This window comes from Myodes glareolus, chromosome 17 (assembly GCF_982192425.1).
Source record: "Myodes glareolus chromosome 17, mMyoGla1.1, whole genome shotgun sequence".
NCBI classification, from domain to species: Eukaryota; Metazoa; Chordata; class Mammalia; order Rodentia; family Cricetidae; genus Myodes; species Myodes glareolus.
Genome location: NC_142042.1, coordinates 68275983 through 68296267, shown reverse-complemented (window position 1 = coordinate 68296267; position 20285 = coordinate 68275983). Strand labels below are relative to the sequence as shown.

At 41.7% G+C, this 20285-nt stretch overlaps 1 protein-coding gene and 1 pseudogene across 14 annotated transcripts in view; one reads left to right on the top strand and one right to left on the bottom strand.

Annotated features, from left to right (window-relative positions):
- The window catches only part of Arhgef11 (Rho guanine nucleotide exchange factor 11), a 139373-nt gene that overhangs the window by 94617 nt on the left and 24471 nt on the right, over positions 1-20285 (top strand). For all 14 annotated transcript variants that reach the window (XM_085678095.2, XM_085678087.2, XM_085678086.2 and 11 more), the window contains 7 exons: positions 2252-2326; positions 2545-2646; positions 3854-3952; positions 7081-7123; positions 16779-16875; positions 16988-17110; positions 20144-20167. In XM_085678095.2, the coding sequence (XP_085534221.1) occupies positions 2252-2326; positions 2545-2646; positions 3854-3952; positions 7081-7123; positions 16779-16875; positions 16988-17110; positions 20144-20167 (563 nt within the window). The remainder of the gene's footprint in view (positions 1-2251; positions 2327-2544; positions 2647-3853; positions 3953-7080; positions 7124-16778; positions 16876-16987; positions 17111-20143; positions 20168-20285) is intronic.
- On the bottom strand, positions 14344-14538 carry LOC125412958 (guanine nucleotide-binding protein G(I)/G(S)/G(O) subunit gamma-2 pseudogene; annotated as a pseudogene).

Here is a 20285-nt window from a genome sequence, read left to right as displayed (position 1 = left end):
TCAGTTGGTCTGAAAGTATTTCTCAGCAGTCCTTATTGCTTTGGTATGCTTGGGGAAGGAGTGGCCTCATGCATTTGATCAGTCCCAGGGATTTCCTGAAGCTTCTGAGTTGTTTACAACTCAGTCATAAGGAGCTTCCTGCAGGATGGAATGTTTGATCTTAGAGAAAATTTCTTTATAACAAATGACCACTCCAGATTACAGACATTTGCATGTCCGTATTTATAGCAACACAGTTCACAGTAGCTGAGTTATGGAACCAGCCATGGTGTTCAGCGATAAAGTGATAAAGAAAATGTGATGTGTATACACAATGGAGTTTTTCAACCATAATGAAGAACAAAGTCTTGTCATTTGCATAAAATGGATACAAATAGAGCTAATCATAAGAATAAAGTCAAATTAAGAGACAAATAGCATACGTTTTTGCTCATCTGCCAATTTTTGGCTTTCTATAGATATATAAAATCATGTTTTGTGTCCATGACATGACTGTCCCCAGAGACAAAGGAGACCAACAGGAAGAAAACACTAGAAAGGGGAAATCTTGGAGCAGGGGAGTATGCTCAGAATCAATATATGCTTGTATAAAAACAGACAGGGTTTTTCTGTGTAGCTTTGGATCCTGTCCGGGAACTCAATCTGTAGACCAGGCTGACCTCAAACTCAAAGAGTTCTGCCTCCCAAATGCTGAAATTAAAGATGTGCATCACCACTGCCTGGCTAAAACTTTTTTAAAATAGATTTATTTCTAAAAAATTTTCCCCAAACAAGCTAAAATCGAGCCTTTTTATATGCTTTTGCCAGAGAGTCTTAGGGGATCTAGAGAACATGGGCCTGAAAGACTGGATGTTACAAGATATTGGAGGGTCTTAGGGTATGTCTGAAAAGAATAAATACAGCTTGCCTGCCTAACTCTGTGCCTTTGAATGTGTGAAAGACTCTCAGGGCCTCCGTCTTCCAATTTATTCAGTACTTTCAGGGTCTCCCAGTCATTCTGGGGTAGAGATAGGTGACTGTCCAGAAAACAGAAGGTGAGTATTATGGAAAGCTCCTTGACAAAGTGCATGAGTAAGATTGGTTCCAGAAACAAATCTCTCTTGGAGAATCACTAAAAACGGCAGGAAATGTAGTCACTAAAAAATTGTTGATAATTTTCCCAGCATTTGGGTGGCAGAGGCAAGGGATCGTGCCTCAAAGTTTGAGGCCAATCTGGTCTACATAGGCTACAGGGCAGCCAGATCTACATAGTGAGTCTCAAATAAAATAAAATAAAAAATTAGTAGCTCGGGGAACCTTTAGAAAAATCTGACCGATAAAGCATTTGAAAAGTTTATGTGGTGTGAAGTCTCTTGGAGTCATTACTGGTATATCAGTTAGGATTCGTATTTTATTAAAATTCATGGAAAGAGGGCTGGAGAGATGGCTCAGCGATTAAGAGCATTGCCTGCTTTCCCAAAGGTCTTGAGTTCAATTCCCAGCAACCACATGGTGGCTCACAACCATCTGTAATGAGGTCTGGTGCCCTCTTCTGTCCTGCAGGCATACACACAGACAGAATATTGTGTATGTAATAAATAAAATAAATATTTTTTTAAAAAAATTCACGGAAAGAGAAAAGAAGAACAAAAGCCAGGGTGTAAAGAGTTTGGGTTTTAACAGGGAATAGGGGTCTACCATAGATTGTTAAGCAGACAAGGGAAATAATGCATGTTAGTGTTTGAGGAGGATCAGCTCCATCCTCCCTCACTAAGGGAGAGACAAAGGCAGATCTGCTCTGGTGTCTCTAGCAGTTACTAATCCATATACTTGCTTGTCCACCCTAGTCAGCAGTATTGTGGTACTTGCTATATTAGATCTGGAGAATGTGTTTAGGGAGAAGAATAGTGATTTGGTCTGTTTAGGAAAACATAAGTCTCCAACCCAGCAGTCCATTAGGTGCAGTCAGCTCTTTGTTAAAGGACACTCATTCCTCATCCTTTGCAAACAGAAAGAGAACATTTTTCTAATCTCCCATTTTCCTGTGTCATGTGACCAGACTGCTCTATTTCTGCTGTGCCCCACCCAGAAGCAGTTGGCTTTCTGCAAGTGGAAATGGATACAACTGTGCTGAACTTTGGGATTAGACCAGTTAGACCTGAATGGCCATTTTAGAGTTAGGCTCCTAAACAAACGCCTCTGAGGAAGTTGAATCCATATCTTCTGTAATTTCTCATCTCTACATCTCTCTCTCTCTCTCTCTCTCCTTCAGGGTATAGATCAAAGCCCAAAGCCTCTGATTATTGGCCCAGAGGAAGATTATGACCCAGGTTATTACAACAATGAGGTAACGTTTTTCTGGTTTACTCCTTTTATCCTCCTCCCTTGCTTTACCCATATTGCCCTTGACTGGAAGCAGTTTGATTAGTACCAAGTCTCAAATGAACCTATGGGGAAGAAGGCTTAGCTAACAGAGCCCAGAAAGTAGAAAGCATGAGAATAATGTCTGCTGTCTGTCTCCTGTCTCTGTACCTCCCAGCCGTTCTCAATTTTTCTGCCTTTCAGAGTGACATCATCTTCCAAGATCTTGAAAAACTGAAGTCACATCCAGCCCACTTGGCAGTTTTCCTACGTTACATCTTCTCTCAGGCAGACCCTGGTCCACTGGTAAGTCACAATTGTCAGTCTTGTTGGAGTGCCTGCTTCTGCTCAATAGAGAGAATCTCTCCACCCTGCCTTTTCTCTTCATGTATCTAGCTTTTATGTCAGATCCATAGGCAAAGTCAGGCTTGTCCAGGACAGACAAAACTAAAAAGAAGATGAAACCTATTGTGTCATGCAGCTGACCACACCTGTAGCCTGAGGACTATCAAGAAGACCTAGACCAGGAACACTGTCATTCTCTGTTAATTTAGGAAGTCTTCAGAGTTCTTTAAATGAAAGTGAATACAAATTGAGCAGTTGAGAGAAATCACCCTTGCAGATTTATAATGTTGCTATAAAAAAAGTTTAGCAGGGACAAAGCAATAAAGAATCTTCCATCTAAGATGATGGCATGAAGAAATACCAGCAGGACTGGTGGTGCCTACCTTTATTCTCAACACTTGGTAAAGAAAGGCAGGTGTTCTCTGAATTTAAGGCCAGCCCCATCTATAGATTGAGTTCCAAGCCAGGGCTACACAATGAGATCCTGTCTTGGGGGGGTGGGGGGGATGAGACGTTTGAGAAGGTGGATGAAGTTCACAGTGCCCCAAAATGGTACCCAGAGCCATCACCTCACACCCTATCATTCCTCCTACTGCATAGAAGCAAGGGCTGATGGTAGAGGAAGGCTGGTATTGTGTTCTTTAAAGTAAGTCTTGCCCAAGGAATGCGTTGCTGTTTTTTTCTTTCTGGAAATACCACAATTAGAGTCCAGAATGAACATTGATTTGCTCAAAGGGAATTCATTGAATACCTGTTTGTTTAGTCCCAAATGCTGATATCTCAGAAGCATTCCTGAAAAAGATGGAGCACATCACCAAGAGAAACAAAGTAAAAGCCCTTCAAGAACAGTACATAAACAAGTAAAGACACCACTAGGAATGTCCAGTGTGGAAGGAGACAGAATAGAGGAGTGATCAACGTGAAATGTGCTTGAGGGGAGGGAACTGAAATGCCTTTTATTCAGCCTCATCATTGTTGACATTTTAGACTGGAAAATTCTTTGTTGTGAGATCTTAATTTGGGGATATTTAGCCATTTACTGGCCTCTACCCCTAGATGGCAGCAAGAACCACTCCCTAGTAAATTCAGACATTATCAGGCTGTCCTCCAGGTAAAGTCACTCCTGATGAAGATCCACTGCACTAACCCAGTTTCTCTGTTGTTCTAGCTTTTTTATTTGTGTTCAGAAGTTTATCAACAGACAAATCCCAAAGATTCCCGAAGTTTGGGGAAAGACATCTGGAATATTTTCCTAGAGAAAAGTGCGGTAAGCATGTCATGAATTAGATTACAATTCCATACTCTGCATCACAAGCAGAGGAAACCCAAACAAAATATTCAAGCCAAATAAAGACAAGTTGTTTTTTGTTTTTAACAAAAATGTGTTTCTTGGGGTAGTTCTAACTCATCTTGAACCAGATGCTTTCAGTGCTGCTTCCTCCTGGAGAGGAGCATCTTCCTGTCAGCTTTGCTTTTCCTCCTGTAAGCTGACAGGACTGTGGGGTAGCCAAAGACCATGGGGATTTTATAGCATCCTGGGCATTTCACATCCATAAAGTAGAAATCAGGGCTCTACACCAGATGCTTTTTCTTATATTTCCTCCTCTCCTCTCCTCTTCTGGAGAGGGATGAGGGAGACCTCTTGTAAGAGGCATGTTCTCATAGGGAGATCATCACTGTAAGCAAGTGAGTTGTCACAGCTCTGGAGCTGATCCTGGCTTATTGGAGCCAGGCTATATCTAGATCCTCAATAAGACAGCTCTGGATGCTAGAGCTGCAGTAGCACAGCTCAGCCCTTGGAGGGAAATGTGTCCTGACTTACCTGGAAGTTGGGCTCCCTGAAGCTGGGGTGCAGGGGGGACGGTTTACTCACAGGATATATCAGTCCTGCTCTTCTCCTAGAGAGCTGTTCCAGCTGAGCTCTGCTGTTCCCCTAAGGGAGCGTCCTAGCAGAGCTATCCACTTCTTCTGTGACCCAAGGTGTTGACTTCTTCTGCTACTCTCTGCTAAAGGGGAGCCTCTGCAGAAATATAGCAACCTCTTCCTCCTGAAAAGTTACTTTTCCTGCTCTACCCTCTAAGTGAACATTTCTGCAAAGTTCTTCTGTTGTGCTGAGCTTTACTCAGCCCTTCTAAAGGAAAGTCTCTGCAAGGTTCTTCTGCTCAGTCCCCTAAGGGACATCCCAGCAAGGTTCTTCTGTTCTGTGCAGACAAATGAAGACCTTCACCCAAGACTCTTGAGAAAGAGATTTATTTGGGAAGGAGGAATCCAGGAGAGCAGCTGCCTCTGCTAGGATGGGAAAGGACAGCCAGCAACTGAACAGGCTTCTTAGGGGTGTAATTTTCCCAGAGAATTTTTCTGCTCAGGGATTAGTAAGCTTAGTTGATCATGGGCAGAGATGGCTCTGATTTCAGGGCCAAACTGTGTTTCTCTCACTGGTCCTGGCCCTTTGGCTCTAATTTTATGGTCAGGGCATGTGTCTTTCACTTACTCTGATTCTAGAGACTAAGTGTGTTTCCTTGGCACTGGTTTCCGAGTCAGGGTGTGTTTCTTTGGTTTTGGGTTTAGGAATAAAGTGTTTCTTTCCCTGGCTCAGGTTTCAGATCCTGGGTGTGTTTCTGTCCCTAGCTCTGGTTTTAGAGTCAAAGTGCTCAGGGATTGGTTGGTTTTCCTTAACTGGAGCTTTTACCCTGCAATCACCACCAGAAAGCTAGAGATAGATTTTTAAAAGACCTTTTCTCTCTAAGAGATTAGGATTCCTGGACTCTTGTTCCTTTCTCTGAAAGATCTACCTTTCCTAAGGCTGGAGATGACTCAGTGGCTAAGAACACGTGTTGCTCTTCCAGGGTCCCAGGTTTGATTCCCAGCACCCACATGGTAGCTCACAAACATCTGTAACTCCCCTACAGACACTAGCCACTCACGTGTTACATGGACATACACACAGACAAAATACCCAAACACATGAAATATTTTTTAATTTAAAAGATTTATCGGGGGCTGGAGAGATGGCTCAGTGGTTAAGAGCATTGCCTGCTCTTCCAAAGGTCCTGAGTTCAATTCCCGGCAACCACATGGTGGCTCACAACCATCTGTAATGAGGTCTGGTGCCGTCTTCTGGCTTGCAGACATACACACAGACAGAATATTGTATACATAATAAATAAATAAATAAATAAATAAATAAATAAATAAATAAATAAATATTTTTTAAAAAAATTATCTCCTCTGTATGTCTCTTTCGTTCCACATGTAGAATATATACTACCTTTCTTCACAATAGAAATAGAGCAGTGGTTCTCAACCTGTGGGTCTTGACCCAAAGAGGTTGAATGATCCTTTCATAGGGGTCACCTAAGACCACCAGAAAACACAGATATTTACGTTAGGATTCATAACAGTAGCAAAATTACAGTTATGAAGTACCAAAAAATAATTTTATGGTTGGGGGTCACCACAGCATGAGGAACTATACTGAAGGGTCTCCGCGTTAGGAAGGTTGAGAACTGCTGAGAAAGATTTCTAACAACTCTCCAAATCTCGTCTGCCTTTCCTTACCTGGGTGAAGAGACAGGCGCAAGATCATCAGGTGATCTGAATCAGTGAGGCAAGAAAAGTGTAAGTTTCTGAGATTCAGCAGGCCTTGCTGTCATTCCCTAAGAGGGGGGAATGAGCCTCTGCATCTGAACTGGGTTCTCAGGGAAGTGTCCTGAGATGTCCTGCCTGGAGCATCTGCTTGCAGATGACAGTCCTTATCCTGACTTTATAATCTGATCAACTAAACTAATTTCAAAATGATTTTATCTTCTCACAGTTGGCTACTGGAGCTAATAAGGTTGGGGAAATTTGGTTTTCCTCGGTGTTTTGCATTTACTGCCTTTGGTGGGTCTTGAGTAAGAAGGTTAGAGCTGCCAGATACTCTGCCATCACTTACAGAACCACATCAATGTCCAGCCACGTGGCAAAAGATTTAAGGGCACATGCCAGGGTATCATGCAGGACTAGGTGGCACATACCCAGTTTCCACTGGTAGCAAAGGAGAGGAACAGCAATGCATCAAGTAACAAAGGTTATTCTTTTGGAACCACTCAGAGGCAAAAGAGAGTCCAGCAGCTAATTTGACAGTGGTCCATTCTACATTCCATGCTTCAGAGTAAAAAGAAACCACTGGGTCACCCTCAGAATATAGTATCAACATGTCTTGTAAACTTGTGTGCCATTTCCCAAAGTCCTAGCCTGGAATTCAAGTCCAAAATTGAAGAGAGATGAGAAAGAGGGAAAGGGTTGGTATAGACAAGAGATAAAATAGCATTACCAGATCCTGTATACCTGCATACTATCCATCTGCTTGGTGCTTGCAACCTCATTACTTCTGCCCCCACTCTTGTTTTATAGCCTCTCAGAGTGAAGATCCCTGAGATGCTGCAGGCTGAAATCGGTAAGTTGGTCATGGGTCTGGTTGCCTTTTTAGTGCCATTCTTTTTTTTTTTCTTCTTTTTTTATTACTTAAAAAAAAAATCCAAGTTTCCACTCCCTCCCCTCTTCTCCTCCTTCTCCCTCCACAGACCCTCCCCCCCCAACCTTAAGGGAGTGCCATGCACCCCACAAGTCCAAGGCCCTCCCTACTACATTTAGGTTGAGGAAGGTTTACATCGAAAAAGAATAGGATCCCATGAAGCCGGTATCTGCAGCAGAGACACATCCCAGTGTCACTATCAGTGGCCCCTCAGTCTACCCCAGCTGTCAACCCCCTTCAGAGGGCCTTGGTTGTCCCCATGCTCGTTCACTCCCAGTCCAGTTGGAGTTGGTGAGCTACCATTAGTTCAAGCAAACTGTCTCAGTGGATGACCCCTTCATGGTCTTGAATTCCTTGCTCATACTCTCACTCTTTCCACTCTTCAACTGGATCTTGGGAGCTCAGTCCAGTGCTCCGATGTGGGTCATTGCCTCTGTTCCCCATGTGTTGTTGGACAAAGGATCTATGGTGATATTTAAGGTATCATATCTTAAATCATCAATCTGACTACAGGGCAAGGTCAGTTCAGACACCTTCTCCTCTTTTGCTTAGGGTCTCAGCTGGGTTCATCCCTGTGGGTTCTTGGGTATTTTTCTAGAGCCAGATTTCTTGCTAACTCCATAAGGGCTCCCTCAATCAAGATATCTCTTTCCTTGCTCTCATATCTGTCCTTCCTCCATCTCAACCATCCCTTTTCCTCAAGTTCTCCTCCACTCCCTCCTCCCCCCCCCCGACCCCTTACCCCCGCTCCCAAATTTTTATCTGATTCCAATTTCCAGGTGGATCTATATATGTTTTTCTTTGGGTTCACCTTATTACTTAGTTTCTCTAGGATCCTGAGCTATAAGCTCGTTGCCCTTTGTTTATGACTAGTATCCACTTATGAGTGAGTACATACCATATTCATTTTTTTGGGTCTGGGTTACCTCACTCAGAAGGATGTTTTCTAATTCCGTCCATTTGCATGCAAAATTCAAGATGTCGTTATTTTTTACTGCTGAGTAGTGCTCTAAGTGTATATGTGCCACACTTTATCCATTCTTCAGTTGAGGGGCATCTAGGTTATTTCCAGGTCCTGGCTATTACAAATAGTGCAGCTATGAACATAGTTGAACAAATGCTCTTGTAGTATTATTGAGCATCTTTTGGATATATTCCCAAGAGTGGAATTGCTGGATCCTGAGTTAGGTTGATTCCCAGTTTTCTGAGAAAACACTGATTTCCATAGTGGTTGCACAAGTTTGCATTCCCACCAGCAATGGATAAGTGTTCCCCCTTGCTCCACAACCTCTCCAGCATAGGCTATCATTGGTGTTTTTGATCTTAGCCATTCTGACAGGTGTAAGATAGTATCTCAAGGTTGTTTTGATCTGCATTTCCCTGATAGCTGAGGACAAAGAACATGTCCTTAAGTATCTTTTGGCCATTTGAAATTCTTCTGATGATAATTCTCTGTTTAGTTCAGTACACCACTTTTTAATTGGATTATTTAGAATTTTAATATCTAATTTCTTGAGTTCTTTATATATTTTGGAGATCAATCCTTTGTCTGATGTTGGGTTGGTGAAGATTTTTTCCCATTCAGTAGGCTGCCTTTTTGTCTTATTGACTGTGTTCTTTGCTTGACAGAAGCTTCTCAGTTTCAGGAGGTCCCATTTATTTATTGATGCTCTTATTGTCTGTACTACTGGGGTTACATTTAGGAAGTGGTCTCCTGTGCCCATGCATTGAAGGTTACTTCCCCCTTTCTATTCTGTCAGGTTCAGTGTGGTCGGATTTATATTGAGGTCTTTAATTCATTTGGACTTGAGTTTTGTGCATGGCGACAGATAGGGATCTATTTTCATTCTTCTACAGGTTGACATCCAGTTATGCCAGCACCATTTGTTGAAGATGCTTTCTTTTTTCCATTGTATCTTTTTTGCTTCTTTGTCAAAAATCAGGTGTTCATAAATGTGTGAATTAATATCCGGGTCTTCAATTTGATTCCATTGGTCAAAGTCTCTGTTTTTATGCCAATACCAAGCTGTTTTCATTACTTTAGCTCTGTAATAAAGCTTGAAGTCAGGGATGGTAATGCCTCCGGCAGTTTCTTTATTATGCAGGATTGTTTTGGCTATCCTGGGTTTCTTGTTTTTCCATATGAGGTTGAGTATCATTCTTTCAAGGTCTGTGAAGAATTGTGTTGGGATTTTGATGGGGACTGCATTGAATCTATAGATTGACATTTTTACTATGTTGATCCTTCCTATCCAAGAGCATGGGAGATCTTTGCATTTTCTGGTATCTTCAATTTCTTTCTTAAAAGACATAAAGTTCGGGGGAGGCGGGGTAAAAAAAAAAAAAAAGACATAAAGTTCTTGTCAAATGGCTCTTTCACGTCCTTTGTTAATGTTACCCCAAGATATTTTATGTGATTTGTGACTATTGTGATGTTTCTCTGATATCCCTCTCAGCTTATTTATCCTTTGTGTATAGGAGGACTACTGATTTTTTTGAGTTGATCTTGTATCCTGCCACATCACTGAAGGTGTTTATCAGCTGTAGGAGTTCTCTGGTAGAGTTTTTGGGTCACTTATATACACTATCATATCATTTGCAAATAACGAAAGTTTAACTTCTTCCTTTCCGATCTGAATTCCCTTATCTCCTTATGTTGTCTTACTGCTATTGCTAAAACTTCAAGAACTATGTTAAAGAGATATGGAGAGAGAGGAGAGCCTTGTCTTGTTCCTGATTTTAGTGGAATCACTTTGAGTTTCTCTCCATTTAATTTGATGTTAGCTGTCGACTTGCTATATATTGCTGTATTATATTTAGATATGATCCTTGTATTCCTAATCTCTCCAAGGCCTTTATCATGAAGGGATGTTGAATTTTGTCAAATGCTTTTTCTACATCCAGTGAAATGATCATATGGGTTTTTTTTTCCTTTCAGTTTATTTATATGATGAATTACATTGATTGATTTTTGTATGTTGAACCAGCCCTGCATCTCTGGGATGAAGCCTACTTGATCATAATAGATGACTTTTTTGATGTGTTTCTTGGATTCGGTTTGCCAGAATTTTATTGAGAATTTTTGCATCCATGTTCATGAGTGAAACTGGTCTGTAATTTTCTTTCTTGGTTGAGTCTTTGTGCCGTTTTGGTATCAGGGTAACTGTAGCTTCATAAAAAGAGTTTGGCAGTGAGCCCTCTGTTTCTATCATGTGGAACACTTTGAGGAGTATAGGTATTAGCTCTTCTTGTAAGTTCTGGTAGAATTCAGCACTAAAACCATTCGGCCCTGGGCTTTTTTTGGTTGGGGGCTTTTTGATGACAGCTTCTGTCTCCTCGCAGCTATTTAAATTGTTCACGTGCTCTTTTTTGATAGGTGGTATCTATCTAAAAAATTGTCCATTTCTTTTACATTTTCTAGTTTTGTGGAATACAGATTTTTGTAGTAGGACTTAATGATTCTCTGAATTTCCTCAGTCTCCGTTGTTATGTCTCCCTTTTCATTTCTGACTTTGTTAATTTGGATGTTTTCTCTCTGCCTTTTGATTAGTTTGGATAAGGGTTTGTCAATCTTGTTGATTTTTCTCAAAGAACCAGCTCTTTGTTTCATTGATTCTTTGGATTGTTTTCTGTGTTTCTATTTTGTTGATTTCAGCCCTCAACTTGATTATTTCCTGTCTTCTTGTCCTTTTGAGTGAGTTGCTTCATTTTTTTCTAGAGCTTTCAGGCATGCTGTTAGGTCATTGATGTGAGATTTCTCCATTTTCCTTGTATGGGCACTTAGTGATATGAACTTTGCTCTTAGCACTGCTTTCATAGTGTCCCATAGGTTTGGATATGTTGTGCCTTCATTTTCATTGAATTCAAGGAAGATTTTAATTTCTTTCTTTATTTCTTCCTTGACCCAATAGTGGTTCAGTAGTTGACTGTTCAGTTTCTATGAGTTTGTAGGTTTTCTGGGAGTAGTATTGTTGTTGAATTCTAACTTTACTCCATGGTGATCTGATAAGACACAGTGGATTACTTCAATTTTTTATTTATTTATTTATTTATTTTTTGGTATCTGTGGGTGTTTGCTTTGTTACCCAGAATGTGATCAGTTTTAGAGACGGTTCCATGAGGTGCTGAGAAGAAGGTATATTCTTTTTTGTTTGGGTGGAATGTTCTATATATGTCTGTTAAGTCCATTTGATTCATTACATCTGTTAGTTCTCTTATTTCTCTTTTAAGTTTCTGTCTGGTTGACCTGTCCATTGTCGAGAGAGGAGTGTTGAAATTTCCTACTATTAGTGTGTGGGGTTTGATGTGCGATTCAAGTTTCAGTAATGTTTCTTTTACGTATGTGGGTGCTCTTGAATTAGGGGCATAGATATTCAAGATTGAGACTTCATCTTGATGAATTGTTTCTGTTATGAGTATAAAATGTCCTTCTCTATCTCTTCTGATTGATTTTAGTTTGAAATCAATTTTGTTAGATATTAGAATAGCCACACCTGCTTGTTTTTTACGTCCATTTGATTGGAAAACCTTTTCCCAACCCTTTACTCTAGGAAATGTCTGTCTTTGAGGTTGAGATGTGTTTCTTGTAAACAGCAGAATGCTGGATCCTGTTTATGTATTCATTCTCTTAGCCTGTGTCTTTTTATAGGTGAATTGCTTAATATATTAAACACTATTAATGACCAGTGGTTGTTAGCTCCGGTTAACTTTCGGTATTAGTGTTTGTGTGTTTCCCTTCTTTGGGTTATGCTGGTGGGGGTGTTATCAGATGCCTGTGTCATTGTGGGTGTAGTTAGCTTCCTTGGGTTGTGGCTTTCCTTCTAGTACTTTCTGTAAGGCTGGGTTTGTGGATACGTATTGTTTAAATCTGCTTTTGTCATGGAATATCTTGTTTTCTCCATCAATGGTGAGTGAAAGCTTTACTGGGTACAGTAGTCTGGGCTTGCATCCATGGTCTCTTAGTGTCTGCAGCACATATATCCAGGGCCTTCTGACTTTCATGATTTCCATTGAGAAGTCAGGTGTAATTCTGATAGGTTTACCTTTATATATTACTTGACATTTTTCTTTTGCAGCTCTTAATATTCTTTCTTTATTCTGTATGTTTTGTGTTTTGATTATTATATGGCGAGGGGATATTTTTTGATCTAGTCTATTATAGGTGTTCTATAAGCTTCTTGTACCTTCATAAGGATATCCTTCTTTAGGTTGGGAAAGTTTTCTTCTATAATTTTGTTAAATATATTTTCTGGGGCTGGAGAGATGGCTCAGAGGTTAAGAGCATTGCCTGCTCTTCCAAAGGTCCTGAGTTCAATTCCCTGCAACCACATGGTGGCTCCCAACCATCTGTAATGGGGTCTGGTGCCCTCTTCTGGCCTGCAGACATACACACAGACAGAATATTGTATACATAATAAATAAATAAATAAATATTTTAAAAAAATAAAAAATAAATAAAAAAATATATTTTTTCTGGGCCTTTGAGCTGGAATTTTTCTCCTTCTACCCCTATTATTCTCAGGTTTGGTCTTTTCATGGTGTCCCAGATTTCCTGAATGTTTTGTGTTAAGAATTTGTTGGATTTAGTGTTTTCTTTGACCAATGAGTCTATTTCCTCAATAGTATCTTTAGTGCCTGAGATTCTTTCTTCTATCTCTTGTATTCTGTTGGTTATACTTGACTCTGTAGTTCTGTTCGTTTATCCAGATTTTCCATATCCAGCCATCCCTCGGTTTGTGTTTTCTTTATTACCTCTATTTCAATCTTCAAATCTTGAACTGTTTCCTTCACCTGTTCGATTGCGTTTTCTTGGGTTTCTTTGAGGGATTTATTAATTTCTTCCAGCTTTTTGTTTGTCTTCTCCGTTTCTTTAAGGGAGTTTTTCATTCCCTCTTTAAGGGTTTCCATCATTTTCATTAAGTAATGTTTAAAGTCGTTTTCTTCTTTATCTTTTGGATTAGGATGATCAAGTCTTCCTGTTGTGTGTCCGCTGGGTTCTGGTGGTACCATGTTGCTTTTTAGGGTGTTGGAGGAGTTCTTGCATTGGCACCTTCCCATCTCTTCCTTCAACTCTTATGTGGTTTTTTTTTTCTCAACACATGATTTACATTTACCTGCAGAATCAAAACTATTTTATACAAATATTAGGAGCAGTGGTAAGAGAACACAGACAGCTGGCATTGTGTGTGTGTGTGTGTGTGTGTGTGTGTGTGTGTGTGTGTGTGTGTTCGTGTTCTTTTATTATTATTATTCTCGTGGAGATATACCATGGGGAACATCTTTCTAAACATCACAGCTATTCACTTATCCTTAGAGTTCAGTTTAACACACAAACCCAGCCTTATCTCCATAGTATTCTAATAGGGAGGGGTAGAGAAAGAAAAAGGGAAGGAAAAGAACAAGGCACGAAGGACTAAACATGGATGCCATTAAATAGAACTGTGGCTACATGAGACAACAGTTTATCAGAGGGCATTTAAAGACAATTCTCATTCCCAGAAGGTCAGTCATATCTCAGCTCAAGTCTGCATGTACTGGCTTTTTGGGATCCTAGTCTGGTTGGATGCTTACCTTCCTAGACCTGGAGGGAGAGGGGAGGAACTTGAACTTCCCACAGGGCAGGAAACCCTGACTGCTCTTAGGACTGGAAAGGGAGGAGGAGAGAGAGTTGGGGGGAGGAGGAGAAGGAGTGGGGGGAATGGGAGGGTATGGGGAGGAGGGGAGGAAGTGGAAATTTTTATAAGCAAATAAATAAACAAATTTGAAAAAAAATAAAATATAATATAATGTATAACTAGAAAAAAAGAAAAAAGAAACTGGCTTTAATGTTTATTTTGTTTTTAAATATGAAGCAGAAATGTAAGATCTTAAAGGGATAGCAGAAAAGAAGTGACACCGATTTTGTTTTTTACACATTGCCCTCCTCCAGACAGGTCTGCAGGGTCAGATCTCTAAAGTTGGGATGTGGAATCGGCTTCCATTCTCACAAAGGGAAAATTCTTTAGACATGCACAGCCTGGAGTGTCCAGGATGGTTCTCCTTCCTCTCTTTAAATGCTGCAGACCAGAAAGGCACCCACCTTGCTAGAAACTCCACATCAATGTCCCAGGAGCCCCGGGGGTCTTCATCTCTCTCTCAGAGACTTAAAGGATAGCGCAGAAGAACTTCTTCTCCCGAAAGGGGTTTTCTGGGGTCAGCAGTGGGTCTTCCTTGGCATGTGCCTCACAGTAGGCCATCAAGTCCGCAGCCACCTTGGACACCTTTATCCTGTCGATGTTGGCTTCCATCTTCAACTGTTCCACCAGTTTTCTGGCTTATGCTATGTTACTGGCCATCGGAGAGCTGGATGGGGTTTTCAGACACTCTCGTCAATTTTCAAGGCCGGAAGTTCACTGGCAGATCTGACTTGCTTGGCTCCCAAGGCTTAGTTAGAGAGCCAACTCTTATGTCTCTTATGTCCACCAAGAATTGGTCTCCACGGAGCCCACAGGGAACGACGCATTGTGGGCAAGGTAGATGGCTGTCTGGCAGATCAGCTCCCTGCTGGTGCTCCTATGTCCACCAAGTATTGGTCTCCACAGAGCTCACAGGGAACGACACATTGGGAGTGGGGTAGATGACTGTCTGGCAGAACAGCTCCCTGCCGGTGCTAGGAATACCGAAGGCACCTGGGGAGGGGGGCTCCTGGCCTTTCTCCCACGTGGAGGTTTTAGGGAATAGGGGTCCAGATTCCAGGGTCCCAGAACCACTGTTGTCTCACCTCCTATGTCCACCAAGTATTGGTCTCCACGGAGCTCGCAGGGAACGACCTTTAGTGCCATTCTTATACTGAACTCTCTCGGGAGACACCAAAGATGGAGAGATGAAGTCATTGTCCCTGGGTAACTGTCCTATACTAGAGGGCAGAATCCATAGATGGTTACTCCAAAACAGCTTCACACTTAGAACACGCATGATGAGACACCACCCGAGAGCTCATTCTGCCCTGTCACAGGAAGATATTGGATCACAGTTAGGAGACCTGAGCTCATTTCTGCCAACTTCCCATGGGACCTCTGGGCCTTACTTTGTAGGCTCATTTGTATGAAGAAGAAATTAGACTTTACCAAGGATTTCTAAGCAAGGACAGATTACTGAAGGTAACTGGTAAAATTACAAAGACCAAGCTTTACTCCATCCTACCTACTAAGTCAGACCCTCTGGAATATTATCTTGAGAGAATTTTTCAGTTGGTTGACTATGGGGTGATTAGGTTTTAGTTTGCTAAGTTCCATAACAATACAAATATCAGGAGTACGAGAGTCAGAGTGAGGACCAAGGACTGGTTGATAATACTATTCCTTCCGATTCCAGAATAGTTAAGGCAATGTAAAGAAGATAGCGGCGTGGGGCTGAGGATACAGCTCAGTTGGTAGAATACTTGCCTAACATGCATTAAAGCCCTGGGTTTGAATCTCAGTATCCCATAAACTAGGTATAGCAACACACCTCTGTAATCCCAGTATTCAGGAGGTAGAGACAGGAGGATCAGAAGTTCAAGATCATTCTTAGCTACATAGCATGTTGTCAAGGATATATGAATATGAGACTCTCCAAAAGAAGGAAGGAAGGAAGGAAGGAAGGAAGGAAGGAAGGAAGGAAGGAAGGAAGGAAGGAAGGAAGGAAAGAAGAAAGAAAAAAAGTTAGGCATGGGTAGTGTTTTCTAAGCTGGAACTAGTAGTCTACATTTGGAAAGAATTAATAGCAAAGACACAGGGAGGATAACCTACATGCACACACAAAGCAGCTTGCTCAGAAACAGACTGAGAGGTCTGGCATGGTGGCACATGCCTTTATTCTCAGCACTCAGAAAGCAGCAGTCAACTATCTGTGAGTCTGAGGCCAGACTGGTCTACATAGTAAGTTCCAGGACAACCAGGATTATGTAGTGAGATCCTGTCTTAAAAAAATAAAATAAAATAAAATAGACAATGAGGTTGTCATTTCCAAGGCTTAGCCTGCATGGTGCTAGATGGCAGAACAAGAAGGGCACATCTCTTGATTCCATGAAGTGTAAAAGGCTTGTGATTCTTTAGACCTTTGAAATGGTGTCAAGGCAGTAGAAGGAATAAGTCTGTAAGAAGACTGCATGTTGATGTCAGCACACATTTAAGCATATACCCAATGAGAAAGAGGTTCAATATTTCCTCTCATGAAGCATTTGACATCCAGACAATAATTTTTTCCTTGACTTTGATAGTATCAGAAGAATGATTCAGTCTTAAGCCTGACAACTTGAGTTCAATTCCTGGAATCCACATAAAGGTGAGAGGGGAGAACCAACTCCACAGAGTTGTCCTCTGACCTCCACATGTACACCACAGCACATGCACACATACAATATTAAGTGAAACATGTTTTTAATTAAATAGGAAGATATTACCTGGATGGAATATAGGCCTTCACTGCTTTCAGACTAATGGGCCAAAAAGCCAGTTTTTCCACCAGCGTCAAAGAATACAAAACCACTTGAGGTGCTCAGAAGTTATCTCCTCCTCTAACACCTACCTATTCTGCCTTTTCTGCTTTTCCACTATAGACCTGCGCCTGCGGAATGGCGAAGACCCTCGCGGTATTCTCTGTGAAGCTCAAGAGGCAGTCACACTGGAGATCCAGGAACAGATCAATGACTATAGGTCTGCAGAGCCCTCAGTTCTCTGTGCCTCTAGAGGGTGTATCTGACTTTCCCCTTCCATGTACATACGTGTTCAGTATGGTCTTTGTTTCTCTGTTGTATCTCTGGTGTAGATCAAAGCGCACTCTGGGGCTGGGCAGCCTCTATGGTGAAAATGACCTACTAGACTTGGATGGGGACCCTCTTCGAGAGCGCCAAATGGCTGAGAAGCAGTTGGCTGCCCTTGGAGATATCCTGTGAGTATTCAATTTCTCCACTATCTCTCTGAACTTCCCAGACAAGTTGGACTGTTTTCTACCTTCTTGTACTTCTTGCATGATCTCTTTCTCCAAAAGACGGGAGGAGATCCTGCTTGAAAGTGCTGAGGGACCCACCTTTAAGCCTAGAGCTACTGGCAGCTCACTAGTGGTTGTGACAATACAAGACTCCAAGAATACAGTGAGCTTTCTGCTTCCCCTTTCTAGCCTTTTCATGATCTTCCTCCTTCTTTGCCTCTGCGTTCATGACTGATACTCAGCATGTCATTGCACCCCTGCCAGGGGACTGAAGTGTCTTCAGTAAGTGCTCAGAACTGACTTAAGGAAAGCGGCCATTTTTTCACAAGCACAGCAGAAACTGGAGCACTTTCCAGGGAGCTCGGCACAGCTGCTCCTGCTGTGCTTCTCCAGCTCTGGTTTCTGTTTCTTTGTTTTGTTTTTCATTTGATTTTATGTGAATGAGTGTTTTGCCTGCATGTATGTTTGTGTTTCATGTACATGCAGTGCTCACAAAGACCATACAAGGGTGTCAGATCCCCTGCAGCTAGAGTTACAGTTATGAGCCACTGTGTGTGCTGGGAATCAGACTCAGTCCTCCAGAAGAGCAGCCAGCAGTCTTAACCATTGAACTGTCTCCCCAGCCCCTCGAGTCCCATTTTCTAAAGCATGTGTTGTCCGTGATTTGGACCCCAGGGCAGGATTGATAGCTGAACTTCTAAGCCTAAACAGCTTTTCTTCTCAGAGTTTTTTCTTGCTGAGTAATGACCTTAATCAATCTGTTCTGTCTCTCCCAGAGAGACATACTAAATGACAAAAGTTGTAGTATCAATAACATGAGCCTTTCATTTTGGCATGTATCAAATGTGTTTCCACTATTTGCCAAACACGTGTACATGAGGCATCTGGTGAGCAGAGTGGTTATTTCCTTTGTGGGGCTATGTAATGATGAAAGGAGACAGCAATACCTAAGAATTAAGTGGGCGGGTAGTATATCAGAGATAACAAGCACTGAGGGAGGAAATAGAACAGGGTATAGACACCTAGTAGTGCCAGCATCACAGGGTTGCAGAGTTAAATAGACTAGTTCAGGTGAGCTACCTGGAAAAATTAGTAATCAGTTGAAGAGACTGACTAAATTATCTGACATCTGGAAAAGAGCATTGCAGACAGAACAGCCAAGGCAGGCAGAAAACGTCAGGTAGAATGTGTTCAACATTTAAGGAAAAGAAGTGAGACCAGCATAGAAAGAGCAGAGTGAAAATTAAGGGATGGAGCCAGGTAACGGGAGGGACAGCACAATGGAGATTTTAGTCTTCACTTAGCAAGTGGAAGAGCTGTTGGAACTGCAGGAGGCTGCACTGTGGGTAGAAGAAATGGAAAACTAAGCAATTCAGTTACAAGGCTCCGCTACAGGAATCCCCACAAATTATAGTAAAGCAATAGCCACGAAAGTTGTGAGAAGAGATTAGCTCCTGGTGGAGTTGAGGGATAGAATCATTAAGAGAACTTCCGAAAGAAAGTCAAAGGAGAGATTCCAGGAATTTCTTCTCAAAGCATTAAAAAGACCATCAGTCACTCTAGCTGCAATTGATAAGACAGGGAGCAGTTTTGGACTTGTTAAGCCTGGGGTCTCTTTGATGTATCAAACTACAGATCTAAAGAGACGGCTGCTCATGCAAATATGTCATGTGGTAACAGATCTGGGCTAGCGGGGGCTAGGGTTACAGCTAGAGTTGGAGCTATTACCTAACAAACACAAGGCTCTGGGTTCCATCTCACTAAAAAAAATAAATAAAGGGGGCTCGAGAAATGGCTCAGTGGTTAAGAGCACTGCCTGCACTTCCAAAGGTCCTGAGTTCAATTCCCGGCAACCACATGGTGGCTCACAACCATCTGTAAAGAAGTGCCTTCTTCTGGCATGCAGAATATTGTATACATAATTAATTAATTAGTTAATTAATTAATTAAAAAATAAAAATAACTGAGCCTGGTGGCACAGGCCTGTAAACCCAGCTACTTTGAGAAGCTAAGGTGCCAGCAGTAATGGCACACACCTTTAATCCCAGCATTTGGAAGGCAGAGGCAGGTGGATCTCTGTGAGTTCGAGGCCAGCCTGGAGTTCCAGAACAGTTAGGGCTACCTACACACACACACACACACACACACACACACACACACACACCAAAAAAAAAAAAAAAATACCTTGTCCTGAAAAAAATCACGGCAGAATTCAAGACTTCCCTAGACTACTGAGTGAGTTCAAAGCCAAACTCAGTAGGATCAAGATTTTAAAAAGAAATTTAAAGACAGGGAATGTAGCTCAGAGGTAGAGTGATTGCCTAATATATATGCAAGACCCTAGGTTCAATTCCCAGTCCCAATGAATAAGAAAGAAAGAGGAAAGAGACCTGGAAAAGACAGGGAGGAAAGAATAGGAAATCTGGATTAGAAAGAAAATCACACAGAAAGCATAGCTTTGCAATCCCGCTTCCTAGCCTTCAGTAGTAAGGTGGCATGGATTACTTCTGCGATACAAGCAGGCAGTACCTGACTGAGCCTGAGATTCTAGGAACCCAACTTATAGTAGTTTCTATTTTAAAGTAATGTAATTGTTCTTACCAAATGGGAGCCTTCTTGTGAGTATTTTGAAAATTAAATGGGTTTGTGTGTAAATAGCTTATAAAAATGTCTGGCCCATAGTAATACCCAAACACTGGTTACTACTGCCTCAGTCAGGCCTCCAGGTTTCATCTTGTCCTATGACTTTGTGTTTTGACACAGAGAAGAGAGACTGAATTTGCTGCATCCCCCTTTGTACTCAAAGGCATCATTGTCATTATCATCATTACCAGTTGAATCCTTGAGAAAATAAAAACTCTCACCTCCTGAGCTTCAAAGGCTCCAAACCTTGTATGCCCTACCAACCCTTCTCTTTCCTCTAAGGAAGGACTTCCAGCTCTGCCCCGAGAACAGCCTGTCTCAAAGTCCAAGTGATCTGTTCTTTCATTACAGGTCCAAGTATGAGGAAGACCGGAGGTGAGCAAATCCATGGTGTAGTTCATTTACAACGTTCAAGGTGGGAAGAAGGGCTGAGCTCTCCTATGCTTTTCATTTCTGCTACCCACAGGAAAGTTGTAACCTTCCAGGGCATGAG